The following is a 22833-nucleotide window of genomic DNA, read 5'->3' on the forward strand; positions in this document are numbered from 1 at the left end:
ATTATTATATATTTATAAAAAATATTATATATTTATATATTTATATAATAATTATTTATATAATAATTATTATATATTAATTATAAATATATTTATATATTTATATAATAATTATAAAAATTAAAAAAAATGAGTGTTTTAATTTATAATAATTATTATATATTTATATATTATATATTTATATATTATATATTTATATATTATATATTTATATATTTCTATTCTGATTCATAATTAAAAATGAGTTATAATTTTTTATTTAATTTTAAAAAATTAAAAAAATATTTTGTCTTAATTTTATTTAATGAATAAATTCTATATTTAATTCTATATAATTCAAAATTTACTTATGAAATTAAATTTTTTAGATTTATATAAGTTAGTAAAATAATTTTTAACTTTAAAATTGTTTAGGAAATTTTAATTCACCTTGATTTTATTGATTCACCTTCATTTTATTGATTCACCTTGATTTTATACCTATTAATTGTATTGATTCACCTTGATTTTAATTTTTTAATAATTATTGAATTCTTTCGGAAATGTATATCCGAAACATTCCAAGACCAATTTGGTCTTGGAATATTTCGGATATGCATCTCCGAAGACACCCCTCTCCCAAAAAGGGTTGTTTTCGGAAGTGCATCTCCGAAAACCCAAAAAAAAAAGGTGTTTTCGGAAATGCATATTCGAAAACACCTTTTTTTTCGTGTTTTCGGAAGTGCATTTCCGAAATAAGACAAATTTTGAAAAAAAAAACATTTCGGAAATGCATTTCCGAAATAAGGGTATTTTGAGTTTTTCACCAGAGGTGACCAAGAAAATAGGGAGGTGGGTAAAGAAATTCTCTAATTTTATTCATCGAGTGTTTCAAGCATGTAAGCTTATCATATATAGTGTAATTTCTATCAACCTAACTAACTTTTATCAATGTTAATTATAAGTAAGTATAATTACCATGACTTCTATATTCTAATAATTTTAAATTTATTTTAACTAAAATCAATTTATTTAAAATCAATAATATTTACCGCATAACCAAACACAAGTTACATATTAAGGTCGATTGATCTCTTGTTGAATTTTCCATATAAAAACAAAAGACTATCGTACATATTCTATATGCATGTCGTGTATCTGACTCATCTTGCTCAAATAGAATTATAGGGTTTATATTCAAATCCATTACTAGTGGTGGTGGTGGTGGTGAACAGATACAAAAGAAAAACCAAAACATGTGTCATCTTGTGCCACGTGTGACAGCTCCATTTGAGGACCTTAGTTGCACTATTAGTTTTTATAATATGATAGTTGTATGAAAAATCATATTTATAATGACATCTAAAATACCTTATCCATCGTCTGGTGTACTAATATTTATATTTAATGTTTCTATAATTAAATAGGCAGAAGAAATGTGTGTGGTATAACTGTCTTAAAGAATATGTCGTTATTGGTAACTAACAAACAAATACAAAAATAATTAAATCAACACATTCATTGGTTCTTGAATAATTTTATTTTAATTTTGTAAGTTAAAGATGGTCCATCCCTTATGATGTCATATGTTTTGATTTAACAAGTTTAAGAAAACAAAACAAATTAGAAGGCATGCAATGCATGGTAGCTAAGTAGATGCTAAGTCATCAATCCCATAAAATTATAGGCATTAAGATAGGTTGACCTATTTAAATATAGAACACTCTTGTATCTTTTTATTGTTTTTATGGGTAGATAATTTGTTTTCAAAATTTTTTGTTTTTTTAAAGGAAAAATTATGTATTAAAAGACAAGCTACCACCCAAATACAAAAATAAAGATAAATATTAGTATAAGGAGTGTTAAGCCGACCACAATAAAGATGAACAAAATTACAATTTAAAAAACCAAAATAAATAAGCATATGTGTAACTAAAAACTCAGGTGGATCTTACAGGGAAAAAACATTGAACTAGGTGAAAACCTCAATCCAAGGGTTTAGATTAAAACCTCAGACTTTCAAAACCACCATCAACAGATCAGAGAATGCCAAGAAAGAACCAAAAATCACAAACCGCTCTCAACCTCGAAATTAAGACAAAATACTCGATCTGCTATTAGTTAAGGAAAATGATAGGATTCTAAAGGCAATGCAAAATATACATGGGTTTGTCTCTACCCTACTTAGAAAATATTTTCAAGTTAAAAAAAATACTTTTCTCCTCCACTTCTTTCACACTTATTGAAACACCGTTAAATATATCATCGTAACGAACCTTCCAAATAGACTACACAACCTAGAAAGTATACAAGTCTGCCTTCTCTACTTAGATAATATGTTCAAATTAAAAAGAATACTTTTTCCTCCACATCTTTCACAACCGTTTAAACACCGTTAAAGATACCATTGTTACAAATCCTCAAAATATGCTACAAAACGGCACACCAAATCATATAAACCCCTCCCCCCCGCTAAACTTAGCCTTACCATCTAAAGAGAGGAAAAATTCAAACATAAGTCTATGATCACTAGGATAACCACCTATGAGCCTAACCACTAAAAGATTATATACCAAACTGACAAAGCCAACTCACAATTAACAAAGAGATGAGAAGCTGACTCAATCAAACCCCCAGATACGGGGAAAGAGATCCCCATTAGAATCAATAATCAACCTTTATTTGAATAACTTATCCCTATAACATAGTCTACCTTGTAGAAGCTACCAAGAAAATACCACTTGTTTAGAAGGGGGCCCAATTGATCCATATTAGGGTGAAGGTCGAGTTATCAACCAAATTAGAGGAGAGAGAAAGGATAATGAAGTCTAATTGGACATGATAAGTAGAGGCAACAAAGAAAATATCATCTTTTGTATGATTGCAGTTCCACTTATCTCTATTTAGAAAGAGTAAAGTGATGAAACACAAAGAGAAGATTATCAACCACATGTAATGTTGGAACAAAATTTGTTCATACTCCTTGGGTTTTGATGATAACAAAGTATTTAAAGAACAATAGGGTATAATAACATTTGTTTAAGTGTGCAGAATCATTAAGCTAGTAATTAACTAGGCTTTGACCCAGTTAAATGACTTGCAAAGAAGAAGTATATAATTCAGATTCTAATGGATCAAAATTTAATTTTCAAATAGAACCTCAGTGCCATATTGACTCAGCCTCTAATAAGTTGGAAATGTAGTACAACGCCTTTTGTTTTGTACTCTATGCAAAAGAAACTCCATCTTATTAACTGCTATAATTATAGAGAAAGTCAACTAGAGATTTTAGCGCAAGGCTCAAAGTTGTGTGACACAATTTCTTCAGTCTACTATAGCAAGCCTATGGTCGCCTTACTTGAGTAAGATACAATGGATAAGGAGATTATTCAGAAGATGAAAATCCTAATCGTACCTACTCCAATGTCTCTTTCTATCTCTCTCTTGGAAATTGCTTCTTCAGCAAAGATACTTGTGCAAGAAAGCTTCCAACGTCTCTTTTGTTCCCTCTATATAAGGAGCTAAAGATTCAAAAGAAGTAGACAAGAAAACATACAACAAGATACAACAGGTAATAAGATCTGTATATCTTGAGATTTACGTACGTAGTTATTATATTGCACATAGACTTGAGATTTTCTTACACTTGTATACCTTAGGAATCTCAAGTAATAAGATCTGTGCTTGTGCTGTATTCTTTATACCTATGGTTGTATATCATGTACATCTTGTTATAATCCTAAATAGTTTTTTAGCATTCATAAAAGTCTCAAACAATGTGTTCGAACAAGGAAGTCTCTTTCTGGTCAGATTGAGCAAGGAAGTCCTTAACTGTGAGTTTAGGTAAGGAAGTCTCTTTCAGGTTGATTGAGCAAGGAAGTCTTGAACGGGTATGTTTAGACAAGGAAATATCTTTCAAGTTGGTTGAGAAAGGAAGTCCTGAACGGATGTGTTTAGGCAAGGAAGTCTCTTTTAGGTGTGATTTAGCATGAAGTCTTAGACTGGTGTGTCTAAACAAGTTGTAATCAGGTTCTGATTATAGTGAAAAACTCTTGTGTGATAATGGTACTGTACTACTGTCGTTATAGAGGAACTAGGATAATTTTTGTGTGTGATTTACTTATTGCTTCTACACTTTAAATTATTTCGTTGCTGCTTATTCTAGCTTAGAATTTGAACTAGGTCAGATTCAAAAGCTGCTGTTCTAAAAAGGAAAAAGTTACCAGATACACAATTGAATCTCCTTCTTGTGTATTTTTTTCACCTTCAGATAACTCATTGAGAAAGAAGGGTTTTATCCACATGAGATCCCAAACAAGGTTCCCTTTTTTCATTTGGCACATATATCCCACTTACCCATCCAGTTGAGTAGAGATACTACCTAAGGATCCTCACAATAAGCAATATAGAGATCCAATTAGAGAGGTCTTCCTATTTGAACCCAAGAAGAGACACATTTTCCACCAAGAAGAAGTATATCAAAAATATGAGATTCCCCTTCTTCCGAAGAGAGGAAACAATGGAGGCACTATATCTATCTACAAGAATATCACACCAAAAACATGAAGCACCTGTAATTAATATTCATCTCCATTTAGCCAAAATGGGTAGGCTTACTAGTTAGAGGTCCTTCACTCCTAAACCCATTTTGCTCTTAAGTTTACAAACATTATTCCACCTGACCCAAGAGATTTCTTCACTACTCCCCAAAGAAACCTTCTCGGAATCTTAACAAACTTCTTCTAAACATTCACATGCACCTTAAAAAATACAGAAAGAAGATATAGATAACATTAAGCATATAATGAATAAGCACCACTCCACCACCCAAATTAAAATATTTGTGCTTCCAGGAATTAAACCAATTTGTTAATAAACTGACTAAAGGGTTCCAAGTATATTTAAGCCTAGGATTAGCTCCCACTAGTAGGTTTAAGTACTAAAAGGGGGGGTTTCAATCATATAGTGTAGGAAATCACCTTAGAAGAAAAAAAAAGGGTCCATATTATTCCTTACATGACTATTCTTGAAGAAAATAACCCGGAGACTTAGAGTCAATTCAAACTCTCTTAAAACCGCCTTAATACTCCCGAGACTCTCAAGAGTATGGACTTCCAAAAAGAGGACGTCATTTGCATATTGGAGGTGAGATACCACCAAATCAAACAACCACATCCTAAACCCAATAAAGACTAAGCTTTTTCAAAAAAAAAAATTACATTACTTTTTTTCAACATACATTTATTATATTACCACTTCTACAAATAATATATTTTATGACAAACATTTCCCCTCACACAACAAAAAGCTTATATTTAAATCCTAAACGGCCCACGCTTTAATTTTATTTATTTAAAATACCATATATTCCCTCGGTTGATATGCATAACCGAGAGAAAAACTAACTAAGGAAAACACTTCAAATCCCAGCAACTACAGTTTATGTTTTTATTTTTTTTATAATGACATCATTCTTTTATTTTATTTTTTAATTAAACATTAAGTCATCTATTCCTTTATTTAGACTACAAATCGAGAGGAAAAATTACTCAGCTTTATTTATATAAACATTCGTTCATTACGTTTCTCCCGAATCTAACTTATTTGCTTCCGCTCCAAACTCTTAAATATTATTTTTTGAGATGAATTTCATGACACAAAAATCTTTTAAGGTTTCTTAATTAGTTATAAAATATCTCAACGTTGTGTTGTTGTTGTTACATTCATTCATTGAAGAAACTAATTTTATCAACGTTGAACAAAATATTTTTCTGCTCGTGCAATCCTTCTCACATAATGGCGTTGTGGTTGTTGATTCCACCTCTTGCAATCTATTTTTACATTTTGAAATGATTTCTCAATGTTGTCATCCAAGGCAAAAACTCAATGATTTAATTTTTTCATTGACTCGCAACATTGAGAAAATTCTTCCTAATCATACTGAGAAGATATTACAATCCAAAAAAAAAATTGTGGATGGTAAAATATGTAAGTGACATTCCTTACAGTTCACCATTTTCGTTTTTGGTTTGCAATAGAGGTAATCGACTCTCTCGGGTGGGCTGACAACCGAAGAAAAAACTCCTTTGTTTTATTTTTTATTAAAAAAACAAATAATTTATTACCTCGATGTTCATAAATATCTAAGAGGAAAAGTGACATAGTTTTGTTTATAAACGAATCTTGGTCATCCATTATAAAGTATCAACGCTCAAGACATTGCTAACACACACTAGTACAGAAAATAGTTTTTACATCGGGCGAAAATGACTTTTTACAAGGAAGTTTTATTAATATCATATCCACTCCAAGTTATTATGTTGCATTTAGGCTCATAGGACAACCACTTAATTGTTTTTGAAGCACTATCATCACCATCAATTTTTTCTTTAAACCACTTAGAGAAACTCTTATTATGCTCTTTTAACAACCCTCTTTCACTCATCTTGGGGTACTTTTTCTTTATGATGCTTTTGTGAGCATATAAGTAAGGTTGAACTTCATCCGTGTTATTCAATATATACAAATGCGCTTGAACAACCACATCAATACTTAAGCTCTTGATCTTTAAACCTTGTGTACCCACACCCTCACATCTTCCATCATGACGAGACTTGGGAACCCCTACAGCATTCACTTCCGACAAATAGTTAGAACAAAACTCAATTGCTTCTTCTGCAATGTACCTCTCAATAATCGATGCTTCCGGACGGTGTGGGTTCTTGGTATACCCTTTTAGGATCTTCATGTATCGCTCTATTGGATACATCCACCGTAAAAAAATTGGACCACATAATCTAATCTCCCTTACTAGATGAACAATCAAGTGAACCATAATGTCAAAAAATGAAGGAGGAAAAAACATCTCTAATTGGCACAAGATAACTGCAGCCTCATTTTCCAAATCTTCTAACTTTAATGGATCAATGGCTTTGCAACAAATTGCATTGAAAAACAGGCACAACCTAGTTATAGTCTTCCTAACATTGTTAGGCAATATCCCACGAATAGCCACTGGTAGTAGTTGTTGCATTAAGACATGACAGTCATGAGATTTTAAGCCAACTAATTTGAGATCTTTAAGCGATACAAGCCTCTTGACATTTGATGAGTAACCATGTGGCACTTTGATACTTTCTAAACACTCACAAAAACTTGTTTTCTCTTTTTTCGACAAAGTGTAGCAGGCAGGAGGCAAATACGTCTTGTTACCTACATAATGTTATCATCAAGAATTTCAACAATTAAGTTATGAACATGATATTTTAACATCAAAAGGTAATGATAGCTTAATTTGAACACATAGTTGGTACCTATATATTGTGGAGTTAGCTCTTCTCGTATACCCATCACGCCTAAATCTAGACGAGCATTAATACCATCCTTTGTCTTGCCTTGAATGTTGAGAAGTGTTCCGATTACACTATCACATACATTTTTCTCCACGTGCATCACATCAATACAATGTCTTACCTCAAGACTAGACCAATATGGAAGATCGAAGAAAACCGACCTCTTTTTCCATATATTTTTCGCAATAGGCCGCTTTTGGTACTTTCCAAAAACAGAAGTAATGCCCTGTTGTCGTTGATAAACTTCCTCTCCAGTTAAGGGCTTTGGAGCAACACCATACTCTTGTTCCCCATTGAAAGCTTTCCGCAATCTACGATATGGATGATAACGATTTAGAAATTTTCGATGCCCGAGATAAACAGTCTTCTTTCCTTTTTCAAGCTGATGGTAACACGTGTCTTTTTCACATATAGGACACGCTTTATGCCCTTTAACTTTATACCCAGACAAATTGCCATATGCCGGAAAATCGTTGATGGTGCAAAACAACATGGCACGCATATTGAACTGTTCACCAGAATGCGCATCGAAAACATCCACCCCTTCCTCCCACAACACTTTTAAATCATCGATCAGTGGACTTAGATAAACATCTATGTCGTTTCCTGGTTGTTTTGGGCCCGAAATCATCATGGATAACATCACGTATTTACGCTTCATGCACAACCTAGGAGATAGGTTGTAAATCATCAGAAGAACTGGCCAAGAAGTATGGTTAGTATTTAGATTACCAAACGGATTCATTCCATCAGTAGAAAGTCCAAGTCTAAGGTTTCTCGACTCTTTGCCAAAATTTGGAAACAAAGAATCTATTTTCTTCCATTGCAAAGAATCAGCTACATGGCGGATTTGTCCATCACATTTTCTTTCTTCTGCATGCCATCTAAGATTCTTTGCATCGTTTGCATTAGCGAATAATCTCTTGAACCTTGAAATTATTGGTAGGTACCATACCACTTTCGCGGGAGGACCCTTTTTGACCTCGTCATCATCACTAGATTCACCATGTCTCTTTTTGTAGCGTGACGCCTTGCACTTCGGACAATGGTTATAGTTTACATACTCTTTTCTGTATAATATGCAATCATTAGGACATGCATGTATCTTTTCATACTCCAAACCCATCGGACACAATATTTTCTTCGCCTCGTAATAACGACTTGGCAGCACGTTACCTTCTGGAAGCATTTGCGTCAACAGTTCAAGCAATTCGGTAAAACTTTTGTCTGTCCACCCGTTAATTGCCTTCAGATTAAACAATTTTAACACGGCCGACAAACGTGTAAAATTTGTGCATCCCGGGTACAAAGGTGTATCCTTGTCATTGCATAAACTATCATACGCATGTGCCCTCTTAAACGAATCTTGTCCAATATCACACATCATGTCTTCCAGACGATCATCCATTTCTACACTAACATTATCTCTTTGGGACACATTTGAATTTTCTACCACTTCACCGTGCCATATCCATTTTGTATAGTTTTGACAAATCCCTTCACAAATTAGATGATCCATGATTTTTTCCTTACTAAGTTTTGGTTCTTTATTTGCACAACGAACACATGGACAGAAAAATAGCGTAGGGTGACTATCTTCAGCATTACTTTTAGGAGGAGGAAGATCTTTTTTAGCATTACTTTCAGCAAACTCTAGAAATTCCATCACCCCATGTTCGTACTCATCACTTAATCGATTAGCTCTCATCCAACTACGATCCATACCTACAACGTAAACTTAATTAATACTTAGAATAAATTCTAAGTATAGTTTTTATATAATATCAAATAATTGTTATAGCATATGTTATGAGGTACGACACTTTAGGCTCACTAAAGTATTCTTTTAATTAATACTTAGAATCAATTCTAAGTATAGTTTTTATATAAAAAATAACAACGAGAGAAAAGTAATTTTACACATGATTTCAAATACTAGTATATGGGAGGGAGTACTAGTATACTTCAAGATAAGGTTCAAATACTAGTATATGGGAGGGAGCAATAGTATACTACAAGTATATATTTCAAATAATGCAAGATAAGGTTCAAATTAATATGAGTTTCATTTGCTGTAGAGAAACAATATTCCTAGCAATTTACAAGATTCTTTCCCACTAATGTTTACACTCAATCTTTTATGATACCAAATACAAACTGTAAAAGTAATAAAAAACAAGGAATGTAGGATTTTCAATTAAAAGTTGGACCACATGTTATTGCTATACACCCACATGTTATTCCACACTCAATCTTTCCCACTATTGTTGTAATTATTTTTTGAAAATTTATAACTAATTTAGTGTTGGATAATAACTTTGATTGGAAAGTTTATAACTAACTGTGTTGAGTTGTAATTTTGCTCTCAAAATTTATGTGTGTTAACTTAAAATTTAAAAAGAAAAACACCACATTCAGAAAACCCAAAAATACATATGTCTGAAAGTTTAAACATATCAATATCCAACTCAAGTTAGGCCACAACAAGAAACTAACCTTATTATAAATCAGATGAACTCCAATCAGCTATGTATCTTCAAGTACCTAAAAAATACATAAACATATAATTTAAGCTTGTTTTGCTATATATACTTTATTTTTGATCGGTGAACTATCACACTCATAGAAAAAGGCCATATAGTTGGAAAACTTAAACAAATATAATAAAATGAATTTTATTGTTATTTATTCAAAACTAACTTATACAAATTAAACACATTCAACAACAAACAAACCATAATATTTTATTGTTATTTATTCAAAACTAACTTCTTCAAACTTTTTTTGTTCTAATTTGTTTCTGAATTTCAGAAAAATAGATACTTTTTGTGATGAAGGTACTTTGTAAATTATGTTTTCATTTTAAAATTAGATCAGAATTACTTGCAATCCAATTAAAAGCACACTATAGCTTACGTGATACTTTTACTTAGGCTAAATAACAAATAAAAACAACACAAATCAGTAGTTTCTAGAACTAAACAAATCCATTTCACCATAAGAAAACAAAAAAGATGTGAAAACTTACAAGACAATCTTTTGATGCTTCCACTTCTTTTAACAAAGTAGAATGATTCTTAATCAAGGAGAACTTACAAAAGTGGTAACTGTTTATCTTGATTGTAACTGATGGAATTCTGAAAAGACGGATGCAGATAAAAAAAAGTAAGATGACAAGTAATAATATCTCAGTAGCTATTATCACATAATACATTGTCCTTTCCAAACAAAAAAGAGAGTTTGTAAAGTTGAAGAAGCAAATAGTAAAGAGAGAAACTCTTGAAAATTCTAGATGACACAATTTTCAATGAAGACAATAGATAACACTTCATTCTCACTAATGACACTAACCATGCTTAAGAGAACTCATTCACATGTATACCATACTATAGATGTTGTTTTGAGAGTGTTAAAACAATTTAAAGCCTTTAACAATAAGCCACCCCTAAGTATTCCAACGTGTAGGGCTAACTTTACATGTGTACATGAAAAACAAAGAACAATTGATGTAACACATACGTGAGTTTTTTAAGCAATGATGACATACATTAAGATAACAAGATCTTAATGGCATATAGCAATCTAATGAAAACATCATGTTGCCTTATTTCTTAATCCATGTGGCGACAGAGCTTTATCCGATGAATAATGTGTGGTATAGAAAAGGTAAATCTTGACTTGGACTAGAGAGGACAACTCCATAGATCAGAATGATGTTTATCCGATGAATAACAAGTGGTATAGAAATATACAACCATGTGACAATTAAAAGCTAAACAAACAAACTGCTTCTATGATCAACTTATTTACGTTTTCCTCTCCAAACTTTTTGAACTATTTCAGAGCAATGGTGTGAGATGCGAGGGTAAAATCAATAAAGCATTTCATTAAGGTTTGTATCAATAAAGCTTAGAGTAGAGTGGATAGGTAGAAGATGGAAACCTTCTATAAAAATATTCAAAAGATGAACGATGTTGACAAGCAATTAACTACAGAAACTATTTTTGAAATCTAGTATAATAATTGATTCAACGATTTTAATACAGAGTAACAACTAGATCCACTTCGTTACAGTTTCAAACATATAACAAAAACTACATACTAACAAATATCAATCTAATGGTTTCTAAAATCAGTTACAGTAACATAACACCCAAGCACATGTTTCCGTTTAAAATGTGCACAGTACCATTGTATTTAAACATTTCTTACTACTTCCTGTGGAAACAAAGCACATGTTTGATTGAAAATATACGTTGCTGGCATATAGAAATAGCATGGGATTTCACTTAAATCACGTTCTTTAAAGTAGTAGGGAAGTAATTTTATGATATTCAATTTATATTGCAATAACAATTAAAATTTCAGAAAGTATCACTTGTAGAAGAGAAGAACCTGTAGAAGAAGGCTTTCAACCGTCGGATTTGGTGAGAGTGAGTTGTGACGGCCGGCGAAGTATGGAGGAGTTTCGGAGAAGAATGGTGGTCGGGAGAAGAAACACGGTCGGAGAACGGAGGAGTTTGGAGGAAGGCGAACGGAGGAGTGGGCGGTTGCGAAAGGAGGAGTTGGGCGAACGGAGGAGTTGGGCGAACGGAGGAGTGGGCTCGAAGAAGAATAAACGATTTGCAACAGAGAAAGGATTTGAAACAGTAAAGTATTAGGGTTTTGTGGAAAAAATTCTTTTAACCTTTCCCATCGGTTTTTAGGTTGCACTGATGTAAAGGCCCACTTTTCAATCTTTCCCATTGGTTCCTATGCTGGCCCGATGTAAACGCCACATAAAATCATTTATAAAAAATTTCTTTTTCGAAAAAATTATGTAACATTTCCCATCGGTTTTAGACTGGTCCGATGTAAAATCTCTTATAAAAAATTTTCCTTTTGAAAAAATTTTGTAACATTTCCCATTGGTTTTAGACTGGCCCGATGTAAAAGCGCACTATGCTACTTTTTCCATCGGTTAATATATATAACCGATGTAAAATCCGTTATAAAAAAATTTCGTTTTATTTACAATTATGCCACCGCCTATTTTTTTCTTATATTTTTTATATCATTGGAAATAAATACCTGATGTAAAATTGTATGACAAATATTTTTCACATCATATATTTTAATATCTGATGTAAAATCCTTTATGGAAATGTCATGTTTTTAGTAGTGACAACATTCCTCAAGAAACATCAATGATTTGCGTAAAAAGCTTACTTCAGCCAATCACAACGTGAATACCACAACTATATATATTGGATGCTACGTTGTGAAAGCCAAACATTGTTAATAAAAATATTTGGATTGAGAATAGTGGAATAGGAAAAAATATTGGTTTACGTAATCTCTTGTCTTTTAATATGATAAATTATTTTCCGTATCTAACATTTGTTAATTTTATACCAAAAACAAATACATCCAAAACCATTGAGACTATATAGCATATATATACATACGAGTATGCAACAAAATCTAAAATTTAATTTCCACTAAGTTTCAGAAAGACGAAGTAGTTTCAAAAATTTTCAACAAATTTATACTTGAAATAAAAAGAATGTAAATTTAAAATTAAATTTCATTTTAATAAAACAATATAATGTGTTTTTTTTTTTAAAAAAAAAACAAAAATGATGTTGTTGGAAATCAAATCTATGGTCAGTTAAATATTTTTTCTACGTGACAATTCAACGGACGAAAAAGTGACACATTTTTCATGACATGCTTCTAAAATAAATATACTTTTTCAATTGATCACTTCTCTCTCTCTGCAATAGTGTACATCTTTTTATTTAATATGTAATAAATAATGTATTAAAAAATAAAAGAAATTTCTTTTTTTTTATAACAAAATTTTTATGTAAATTGGACCTTGAAGCCTTCAAGAGCGGATGCAAATGTTCTCACATGTACAATAGAATTTGGAATCCATATCAATTTCTCTTTTCTTAAGAGAATTTGTAAACTAATATTGATTTGTCAATAATTATATCACTACTATCATTTTTTTTTTTAATTTAGTCATACAAAATCTTATATATATGAAAGATTAATAAAAGTAACAATAAGGAGACAAAAATGAGATGAGGCTGGTAGTAGTGGATGAGTAGTCTCTCTCTCAATTGGGTTTGGCAAAGCAGACAAGGTCATAGGTGAATAGTGGGACATATATGTCTTGTTTAATTTCCACAACCATAATATATATGGGGTCATTTCCATGTCATTTCTCCACCACAAGTTTCTTCCTTCATATCTCCCCACACACACTACCTCTTCAACCATCTATATATATATGGTTCATTAGTCTATTATTGAAGTATTCAAACAACAACTTCATATATACATCTTAATTTCCTATATTTTCATAACTTGTTCACACAGCAAAGTTTGAAGTATAGAGAATTTATTAATGGCTGCTACTACTACTGCTACTGCTACTGCTGGTTCATTTTTGATGAAGGGTTCAAAGGTTCGATCGTTGGGACGATACAGTTCGAAGCAAGTTCGACAACAGAGAGGAAGGTTATACATAATATGGAGATGTACTGTTTTATTATTGTGCTGGAATGATTAAAAGTAAGTACAAGAATGATGAATATTTGTAATTGCAATTGTAGGTTCTTCTCTTATAGGAACTTTGGGGTGTGAAATTATTAACACTCAAAAGTTATGTAGTAGTTTTGTTATTAATGAGTAGGGTAGGTGAAGGAATGTATAATTAAGGAGCTAGATTAAGCAGGAGTTTATGCTTAAATTGTAAATTACAATCAGTATTCCACCATGACATGTATAGATATAATGATAATTCAAGTTGAATTTCTTCAATAATATATGGCTTATGTTTCAATCAGAGTGGATGAGGATCCTCTTATGAGAATCTCATCAACATAGACTATTGTATAAATGGTTAAGTTTTGATGGAAATAAATGAATAAGAAACAATCACATTTGCTATGAAAAAAGTCAAATTTAATTAATGTTTAAGCTTCTCATATTATGATTGTGGAGGCTCGCTTGAGACGATAGAGGGTTTTATTCAATTTTGATACTAAGGTTGAGTCTTGATTCACAAAGCCCATGGGGTTGAGAAATAGGCACATCTTTTTAAAATGAACAATTGAAGAAGATATTGTTGATGACAATTTGTTAAGGCTATATTTGGAAGTTTGGAGGGAAAGAAAAGAGTGGGTTTCGAAAATTGATTTTTTTCAAAAAAATATAGAAATATTTTTAATATTTTTTGAAAAAAAGATTTTGTTTAGAATGATCAAATAATGTTTATCATTAATGTATATTTACTTTTTGAAATACAATAACAACAAAAATTATATTTGAACATTTTGTCTAAGCCCTCCAAAATCCTATTTTAATACAAATTTTGAGTTCCCCCAAATTAGGGGTTTTTTGGTGTTACGAAGAAAATCAAATCCTCCAAAACCCTCCAAACTAAAATCTTTTTATTCTTTTCCCCCAGTCCTTCCTATTTTTCAAAGCCCTCCTCTCCCTTCCCCTCCAAACTCCCAAACATAGCCTAAAGGTTCTACTTATAGGTTAAAGCAAGAGTGACTAAACTTTGATTGTGGTTGTCTTGATTGTGGTTGGCTTTACAACTGAATAAAAAGTCTCATTACAAAGTCAAAGTCAAACTCTTAATCCATTTTTACTTGTTGACAATTTGATTAAGATTCTCATTCACTTTGAAGACCCATTTGCACATAAGTGGTTTTTTATGTGGTTGCAGAGTAGTTAAAGTTCACCTTTGGTTGGCTTAGAGAGCATCATACTCTAATTTCATAGCTTGGTGCCACATAAGTTACGAGAGTTCTAGCTTAACACTTTAAGGTTCAACATGATAAAGGAATATTTTTGGTTTGGAATGGTCAGTCTTAGCTCTTGTTAACATGGGATGATTATTAAGACTCATATTTTATGAATGTGTGAGTTGTGTATGGATGGTGAGAGAGACATATAAGACCAGTTGGTAGTAGTAGTGACCTGTGGTTCATAACCATTGGCTGTAGGTAAGTCTCATTAAAGTCAAAGTCAACTAATTGATGATAGCCTTTGGGTACAAGTTAGGATTTGTACTTGTTGATAGTCCCATCAGGATTCGCCTTCACTTTAAAGACCCATTTCATCCAATTGGTTTTGTGTGTGGTGGCAAGTATTTAAATTCCAGGTTTGGTTAGCTTATAGAGCATCATATTCTACTTGCATAGTTGAGTGCCACTCATGTTGAGAGAGTGTTTGCCTAACACTTTAAGGTTCAACATGAGAAAGGAAGGTTTTTAGTTTGGAATAACCAGTCTTAACTATTATTAACATAGGATAATTATTAAGGCTTATATTTTTTGGATGTGTAAAGTTGTGAATGGATATTGAGAGAGACATATAAGACCAGTTGGTAGAAGTATTGACATGTGGTCTATAACAATTGATTGTAGGTATGTCAGAAGTTTTGTCACTGGGAGAATCATGGTCAGAAACCAGGACAGTTGGTGACTTAGCTTGAGAAGGAGGAACATAGGACTAGACTGTGTACTAGAATGCGACATTTGAGTAGGACTTCTATGAGTACTTTGTGGTAGGATATGACCTTGCTTATGACCTTCACTAGAGTTTGGCATGACAGTTTAAAATACGATAGGTCACTAACTATCTTGCACTACTTGAGGAATGGACTCACTTACCATAGATATTTTAGCATTTGTGTGAAGAGCATGTTGGCTAGGTAATGTAGGAAACTTGACTGACTTATGTCCACATGCATGGTGACTTGTATAGAATGTTGTTTTGAAACATAGCAGGAAATGGAAAATGATGTTTATTAAACATAACATCCTTATAGATGAACACTTTACCAAACATGTTGAGACACTTAAAGCCTTTATGTTGAGAGGACACTCCTAGACTCTCGCTCTCTCTATCTCTCTTTATATCTCTATTTATCTATCTATCTATCTCTTGAATCAAATAAAAGTGTCGACTAAATGGATAACGTCAAAATGAAAATTTTGAATGGAAGCTCCATTAGGGAGCTTAATAGTAATGAGTTTGATTTCTATCATATAAGTGAATAAAGAACGTGTATTGCACATGGTTTGTGGCCCCAACGTCTAGGATCCAAGTATTATCAATGGATGGATTAAACAAGTGGTGAATTACACAAGTATCTGATGGAAGAGGAATTATGGTGTTAATTTGATGAGTGGAAAATTGTTGAAAAGATGAGATTTCTACTGGTCTGTTGTAAATTCAGTGTTCAGATTGTCAGCTTCAGTTGGAGAAGGTTGATCACACTTAATGCTTTCATTGGATTCTTTAGTGGATTGAGCAAAATTCATATTCTTGAGGTTGAGAGGTAGGTCGTGCTTTTTAAAGAAAACATCTATTGTGGGTCCTAGTTTGTTGTTGTAGGAGCATATTTTGAAACCTTTTTCTCGTCCTTGAGTGGTAGGTTTAGAATTTGGGTCCTGCCAGCGAGGTTTAGGGTAAGCTTTGTTGAGTTGAGCAACCAACTTTTCTGCATCGGTGGGGGGAAAATGTTGACGTTCTTGTTGAATTAGCATGGAGAAGAATTTGATAATATGCGATAAAGTTTGCATTAGCACTATTTGAGACCGAACAAGTGCATATTATTCTTTGAGACCCTTCGGAAAATGTATGATGTGGTCATTATCTTTGTAACTTTTGATTGTAGGAAGGATAGAATAGGAGCAAGGGAAAGCACATGTGCAAATATGACAAAATTTGTCAAGCTCTTGTCACATTTTCTTTAGAGTGGTGAAATATTGTGTAATTGTTCGGTAGTCTTGATAAATGGCATAAATTTCCTCTTGTAATTCTGAGATGCGAAAGATATTGCCTTGATGATATTTTTATTTAAGTTCATCCCAAATTAGAGTTGTCATTTCCATCCAAAGAATACTCTCTACTATTTGTGGACTAATATAGTTAGTAATCCAAACCATGACCATGGTGTATCAGCGGTCCTAGGCCATGGAAGTACGATGATTGTCAGGAAGACAAATTAGGGTTCCATATATGAACCCTAATTTGTTTTTTGATATGATTCATACTTTAACGGATCTAAACCATGAATTATATTTTTGGTTGGTTAAAGCATGAGACACAATTGTATGGCAGAGATTGTCAGATGGATGCATAAAGAAGGGGTCCATCATGTCTTTTTGATAACTACGTTGAGGATTAGGATTTTGATAGAGGCGTTAGTTTGAGTAACATTTTGGGAATTTTTGGAGGTGAGAGGAGTTACATTGATTTCGTCTTCAAGGAAACCAACATTCAACATTGTTGAAGATAGAGAATCGTGTAAACAGAGAAATTGATTTTAGGGTTTATGTAAGAATGGACAACAAAGGAAAGAGGAGAAAGATTTTGTTTCATCAAATGGACATATGAAAATACTGGGTTGCATAAGAGAAAAGATTATAATATAAGGGTTTTGAATTAGGAAGAATTTACAAAGAAGAAGAGTAGAACAAATTTCTGGGTTGGGATTGTGGTTGGAGAAAGATATGATGTTTTGGAAAAAATATTGTAATATTGATAAAGAAATGTGTTTTCTAGGTAATGTTGTTTGATTTCTTGATGAAATGAGGATTTGGAGAGTTCTAATAAAAAAATGCTAAACGTGATGAGTATTGTGTGTTTCTGGGAAAGATGTTCTTGGTGTTCTTAGGACGGGATGATGGTTGCTGGAAAAAACTTTGAATTTGGAAATAATAATGGGTATATTGTTCTTAAAGGAAATATGAATGTTTGAATGTATCTGGAAAATGGTTTAAAGGTATGATGAATATGTGATGGGTTATGGGTCAAAATAAACATGGTTTTCTAGGTTTTGATATGAAGTTATGAGGTTTTCATTATTTTTCTTTTCTTAAGGTTGAGATAGATAAGGTGAAATCTACATGTATCTAATGGAGCGATGCCACATATTGATGGAGTAAAGCCAACAAGACGGGGATTGGTAGAAAACTTTGGGGCAATAAAAAAAGTGATTGATGAATGGACGCATGGGCGGTGGAGCATTAATTGTGAACATTAGGACTGAAGATGGAAATCTATGAGTATTTTGGACTTGATATTTCACATACAAGAAAGGGTGAATAGTGTGGTTTGGAAAAACGTGATTTTGAAAAAATTTCATATTAAAAACTAAGTTTGAAAAACTTAAGCAGCAGAAAGTAAATAGCAGGATTTAAAGAGTTTAAGGGAAGAAAGGGAACACCAAGAATTACATTGGTTCATTCAAAAATGACTTAGTCTTGTCCCCAAGAATTGATCTTGAGAGTTTTCAATAATAGTTGAGAGCTTTTAGTAGGAAAGACTCACGAATCCCCTTATACAAGGAAATAAGAGTTTCCATTCTTATGCTCATTCATTTGTCATTATTTGCACCTCTTTTCTTTAGAACACTAAAAATACTCATTTTATGGATTAGACATAAATTATTTTAAATGAGAAAATACTTAAAATTATTATTTTAAGGGTTTAATCATATTTTTCTGATCATTTCAATCTTACAATAATTTTACCTCCTTTATCTAGAAAAAATCTTGATAAATATTTCCAAAAGAGAAGACAACACATGATGTATTTTTCTCCACGCATAATTGGATGTGAAAGTTGGTAAATCCATAAAGTGGACTAGTTCATTACAGACTTATTCATTTATCTGATCATTTTAGATCATCAATTTGAGATATTCTCAAATATATTTTGCTTTGATCACAACAATTGACAATTTCCATCATCGTTCGTCTTTGAGATCAGAGACTTTCATAAATCCTTATATAATTCTAGATTATATTGATGCTTTGTACAAATCTCAAATAATCTTCAAAGCTTCAAGACGCAAAGCATACTTATAAAACACTAAAGGGTTCACTTTTTGTGTCCATATCATCTTCTTGGTCCCAGGTGCATTAGTCACAGAAGATCTAAGGTGATACCTTTAGATCTTTTCAAATTAAAGAAAAATACTTTAAGGGTCAAGTTTTCTTACAGGGAGTGCATTTATATACTAGAAACTTCTCTTCTCTATGATCTTAAGTTTCCAAATTTGAAAAGGTATCCCACTCGTTGGGTGCCTTTGAGCATATTCCATCTTCTTCGTTGAAAGACGATTCTATCATGTTTCTCCCCTATGTTGGTGTCTCTCCTCCTCTTCTTTGTTCAGATGTTGAATAAATTTTTTCATATTCTTTGTCGATCTTTGCACAAGCTAATCTTCAACCAAACCTAGGACTGATCACACAATCCCCAAATATAAACTTTTACAAAATTAACTTATAATCGTTATAAATCCCTAAATGGACAATATTCAACCAAGGTGTATAAAAAGATTCCCTTGGTGAATTTTACAATTCTATCCATCCAGAATTACAAATATATCCCCACTCACAAAGGAACTTTTCTCACAAAGGCATTTGGCTAAAACATCTAGTGAGAGAAAGTAAAATCAAACATTAGAGAGAGTGAGAGATGAAGGTGTCAAAATAAGATTCTAGAAGCTTTGAAATGAGATCTCTATTTATAGGCAAGAGATTGGCTAAAAAAAGAATTTGCATTAAAGGAATTTTACCGTTAGCTACTCGATTAGACCAAATAACTGATCGATTAGATGATGCAAAGATACCATTATAAGTCCTCAAAATGGAAAGTTGAGATATCTATTTGTTGCACAGAATCAAGGCACATTCAAACTAACTTTGTCCTTGAGTTTGTGCAAATCTAATCGATTGGACATATGTTCTAATTGATTTAAAAAGTCAAAATTTTGCCTCTGACGTATTTGACCACTCCCAATTCATTTGACACAATATCTAGATATTTTTCAAAGTATTTTTTTGGAAAATCATTTTGAAAAATGTTTTGGTGTGTATGTGTGTGTGTGTGTGTGTGTTTTAGCCTTGTACTTTTACGAAAAAGTTCATTTGTTTTTACATATGATCACTCACTTACTAAATTAGGAGATTACTCCTTTTCTACAAGGTTTTATCAGATATGTTATTTCTCTATTATTAGAATTGGCATTATGTTTGGTAAAACTAATATAGCAGTAAATAGTTGAGTAGGAATTATACTTGTAAGAGAAAATAGGTTGAAGATCTACTTGACAGAAGAACATGTTGTGTGAAGTGTTTCAACATCTGGAAGCAACATGTCAAAGAAAATGTCGAAACATGTTCCATTCAACATCACGCTAGGGCTTATCTTTCAGTTACTTCAGAGTCAAGTAATTGACAGCTGCAGAATATTACTAACCAATATTATGCAATCATATGTGGCGCAAAGAAGAATTTGGAAGAATCTGATTAGAATATGTTTGATTGAAGACTTTCTAATTTTGGAGATTTAGTAGGAAGATTTGATTGAAGACCTATTTTGTAGGAGAATCTTTTGGAGATTTTTTACAGCATATTTGTTGTAATTAGAAGCCCAATTCTAATTGGGTAATAGGTTATAAATAGAATCATTATAACCTAGAAATCCAAGTCAACCACCATGTAAATTATAAGGGCTATGTTGGTCGATGAGCCACCCGGTTTGTGGGATGGTCATCATGTTCTCACTCAGAAGCCTGTAAGCAATGAGTTGAGTTGTGTCCTTGGAGGAAGCTTTTAGGAAACTCCAAGATGGTGTTCTTAGCCTAGATTCAAGACTGAGTATGGAGAGAAGTGTGGCTTCCTGCCTGGCATAGGAGTGTGTATCCTCATCATGGAAGTGTGTCTTAATGTCCGTCTGTGTGATCAGAGTGTTGGTGAAGGGTTGTTGATGCAGTGACTGAGGTGTTGAATGCTAGACATCATTGCGATGATTGGGAGTGAGAGGGGTTTCTCATATCTAGGGAGGACCTAGGTAGAAGGGTCATTGGGTAGTGATTAAGTGAGAAGTTGTAAACGGGGGAGTTTAACTTCAAATTGATACTGCTAATAGTGGACTTCATCCCTGGCTTGGTATCCCTCAGAGTAGGTGTTGTTTGTCACCGAACTGTGTAAACAATTCTGTGTGTTTTTATCTTTTCAATACTGTTATTTTCTTGCCTGTGTTATTAATGTCAGGTCAGATGTCTCAACATCCTTATAGGACATCTGAGTCTGTTGTACCAAAATTTCAAGATACTTCTTCTTTACATTGATACTGCTTGAGATCTCTTGATATGAGGCTTTAGATAGTATTAATTTGATTTTCCCTTATTAGATAGTCAAGTTTATCAAACCATAATAATAGGTTTGCATCTTTAACCGATTAATCGTACATACTTAACTTATCATAGTTGTTATCATATTGGTTGTCCTCATCAAAATTCAATGTCATATTTCCTACAAAACAAGGTTCCACAAAGTAGGTAAGCATGAACAAATCCACGTCGAGAGCCCAGGGCCGGTCAAATGCAGGTGCAACCTGTGCTACCGCACTGGGCCCCAAATCTTAAAGGGCCCAAAATTTATTTTAGCTACTAAACTAATATATTTTATGTTTGTTTTTTAAAATAGATATAAAAGTATGATTTGATTTTAAAATTCATTTTACACTTGTTTTTTAAAATCATGTATAAAATTATAATTTGTTTTCAAACTCTATGATTTTATATCAATTTTTAAAAAAAAAAATTCAGTACAAATTTTTATTTTTATAAGTTTATTTTTAAAATTAAAACAGGATCTCCGGATTGATTGAGTCGGCACTGAGAGAACGAAAAAGAAAATTAAAGAAGAAAGGAGAGCAAATGGATTTGCTCTTAATACCATGTTAAAGTTGTATATTCAATTATTACAACTTCGTTGATGAAAAATACAAATGGAAAAATAAAATGAATTTCAACTAAAATTTTATTCAAAATCAAATTGGCAATTCATCCGATCACCTATTTATATACATGTGAGATAACTAACTTAAGAAAAAAAAAGTGATAACCATTATATCAATTGGTCACACCTCATTTCAAAAAAAAATAAGCAAATCAAGTCAAGTCATAGTTTAACATCTTCATGCATACCATCCCAAAATAAATGAATAAACTTTTGCATCAATATGGTGGTTACATTAATGCTTAGTCTTCTTTATTTTATTAAATACATTAATGAAGGGTAGGCTCGTTTTCATTGTCAAAAACTTTCATGTAACCAATCTATAATGACCATTATAAGTGACTCTAAATCAGATAGCATGTCTTTTCTTTATTCAAGACAATATTCCTTCTCACTTTTTTCTTTTTCTTTTTTTCAAGAAATAGTTAGCAAAACATGACCGTTAATAAAACTTTAGCTCCAAATCAACAGCCCATAAGCTATAAAGAGATAGATGGATACTTTGGTTGATGAATGGAATTGAATTATTTTGTTTTTGAATCTAACAACCAATAGTCGTATTTTCTCTCTCTTGACAATACCACCTTCACGACAATATATCTTTAAATTATTTGTGATGACAAACTTGTGTTTTTCATTTTTGTGTGTGTGAGGAAACTAATCAAATTTCTAAC

General features: G+C 32.3%; 1 protein-coding gene across 2 annotated transcripts; it reads right to left on the reverse strand.

The window, feature by feature from the left end:
• Positions 1-229: 229 nt before the first annotated feature.
• On the reverse strand, positions 230-12069 carry LOC131644385 (uncharacterized). Of its 2 annotated transcripts, XM_058914872.1 has the most exons (5): positions 11727-12069; positions 10360-10468; positions 9828-9875; positions 7293-9056; positions 230-7191 (listed from the first exon to the last, which is right to left on the reverse strand). In XM_058914872.1, the coding sequence occupies exons 4-5, from the start codon at positions 9052-9054 to the stop codon at positions 6254-6256; spliced, it is 2700 nt and encodes an 899-aa protein (XP_058770855.1). In that variant the 5' UTR covers positions 9055-9056; positions 9828-9875; positions 10360-10468; positions 11727-12069; the 3' UTR covers positions 230-6253. The 2 variants fall into 2 exon arrangements, with proteins under 2 accessions (XP_058770855.1, XP_058770854.1); XM_058914871.1 differs by having other exon boundaries at positions 7293-9875.
• Between the last annotated feature and the right edge of the window lie 10764 nt (positions 12070-22833).

Source organism: Vicia villosa, linkage group LG1 (genome assembly GCF_029867415.1).
Source record: "Vicia villosa cultivar HV-30 ecotype Madison, WI linkage group LG1, Vvil1.0, whole genome shotgun sequence".
Lineage (NCBI taxonomy): Eukaryota > Viridiplantae > Streptophyta > Magnoliopsida > Fabales > Fabaceae > Vicia > Vicia villosa.

Excerpts from the sequence above, each read along its gene's own strand:
- LOC131644385 (XM_058914872.1), bottom strand. The coding sequence starts at position 9,054 with ATGGATCGTAGTTGGATGAGAGCTAATCGATTAAGTGATGAGTACGAA. Across the intron at positions 7,192-7,292 it reads GCTAACTCCACAATATATAG|GTAACAAGACGTATTTGCCT; the intron begins GTACCAACTATG and ends AACATTATGTAG.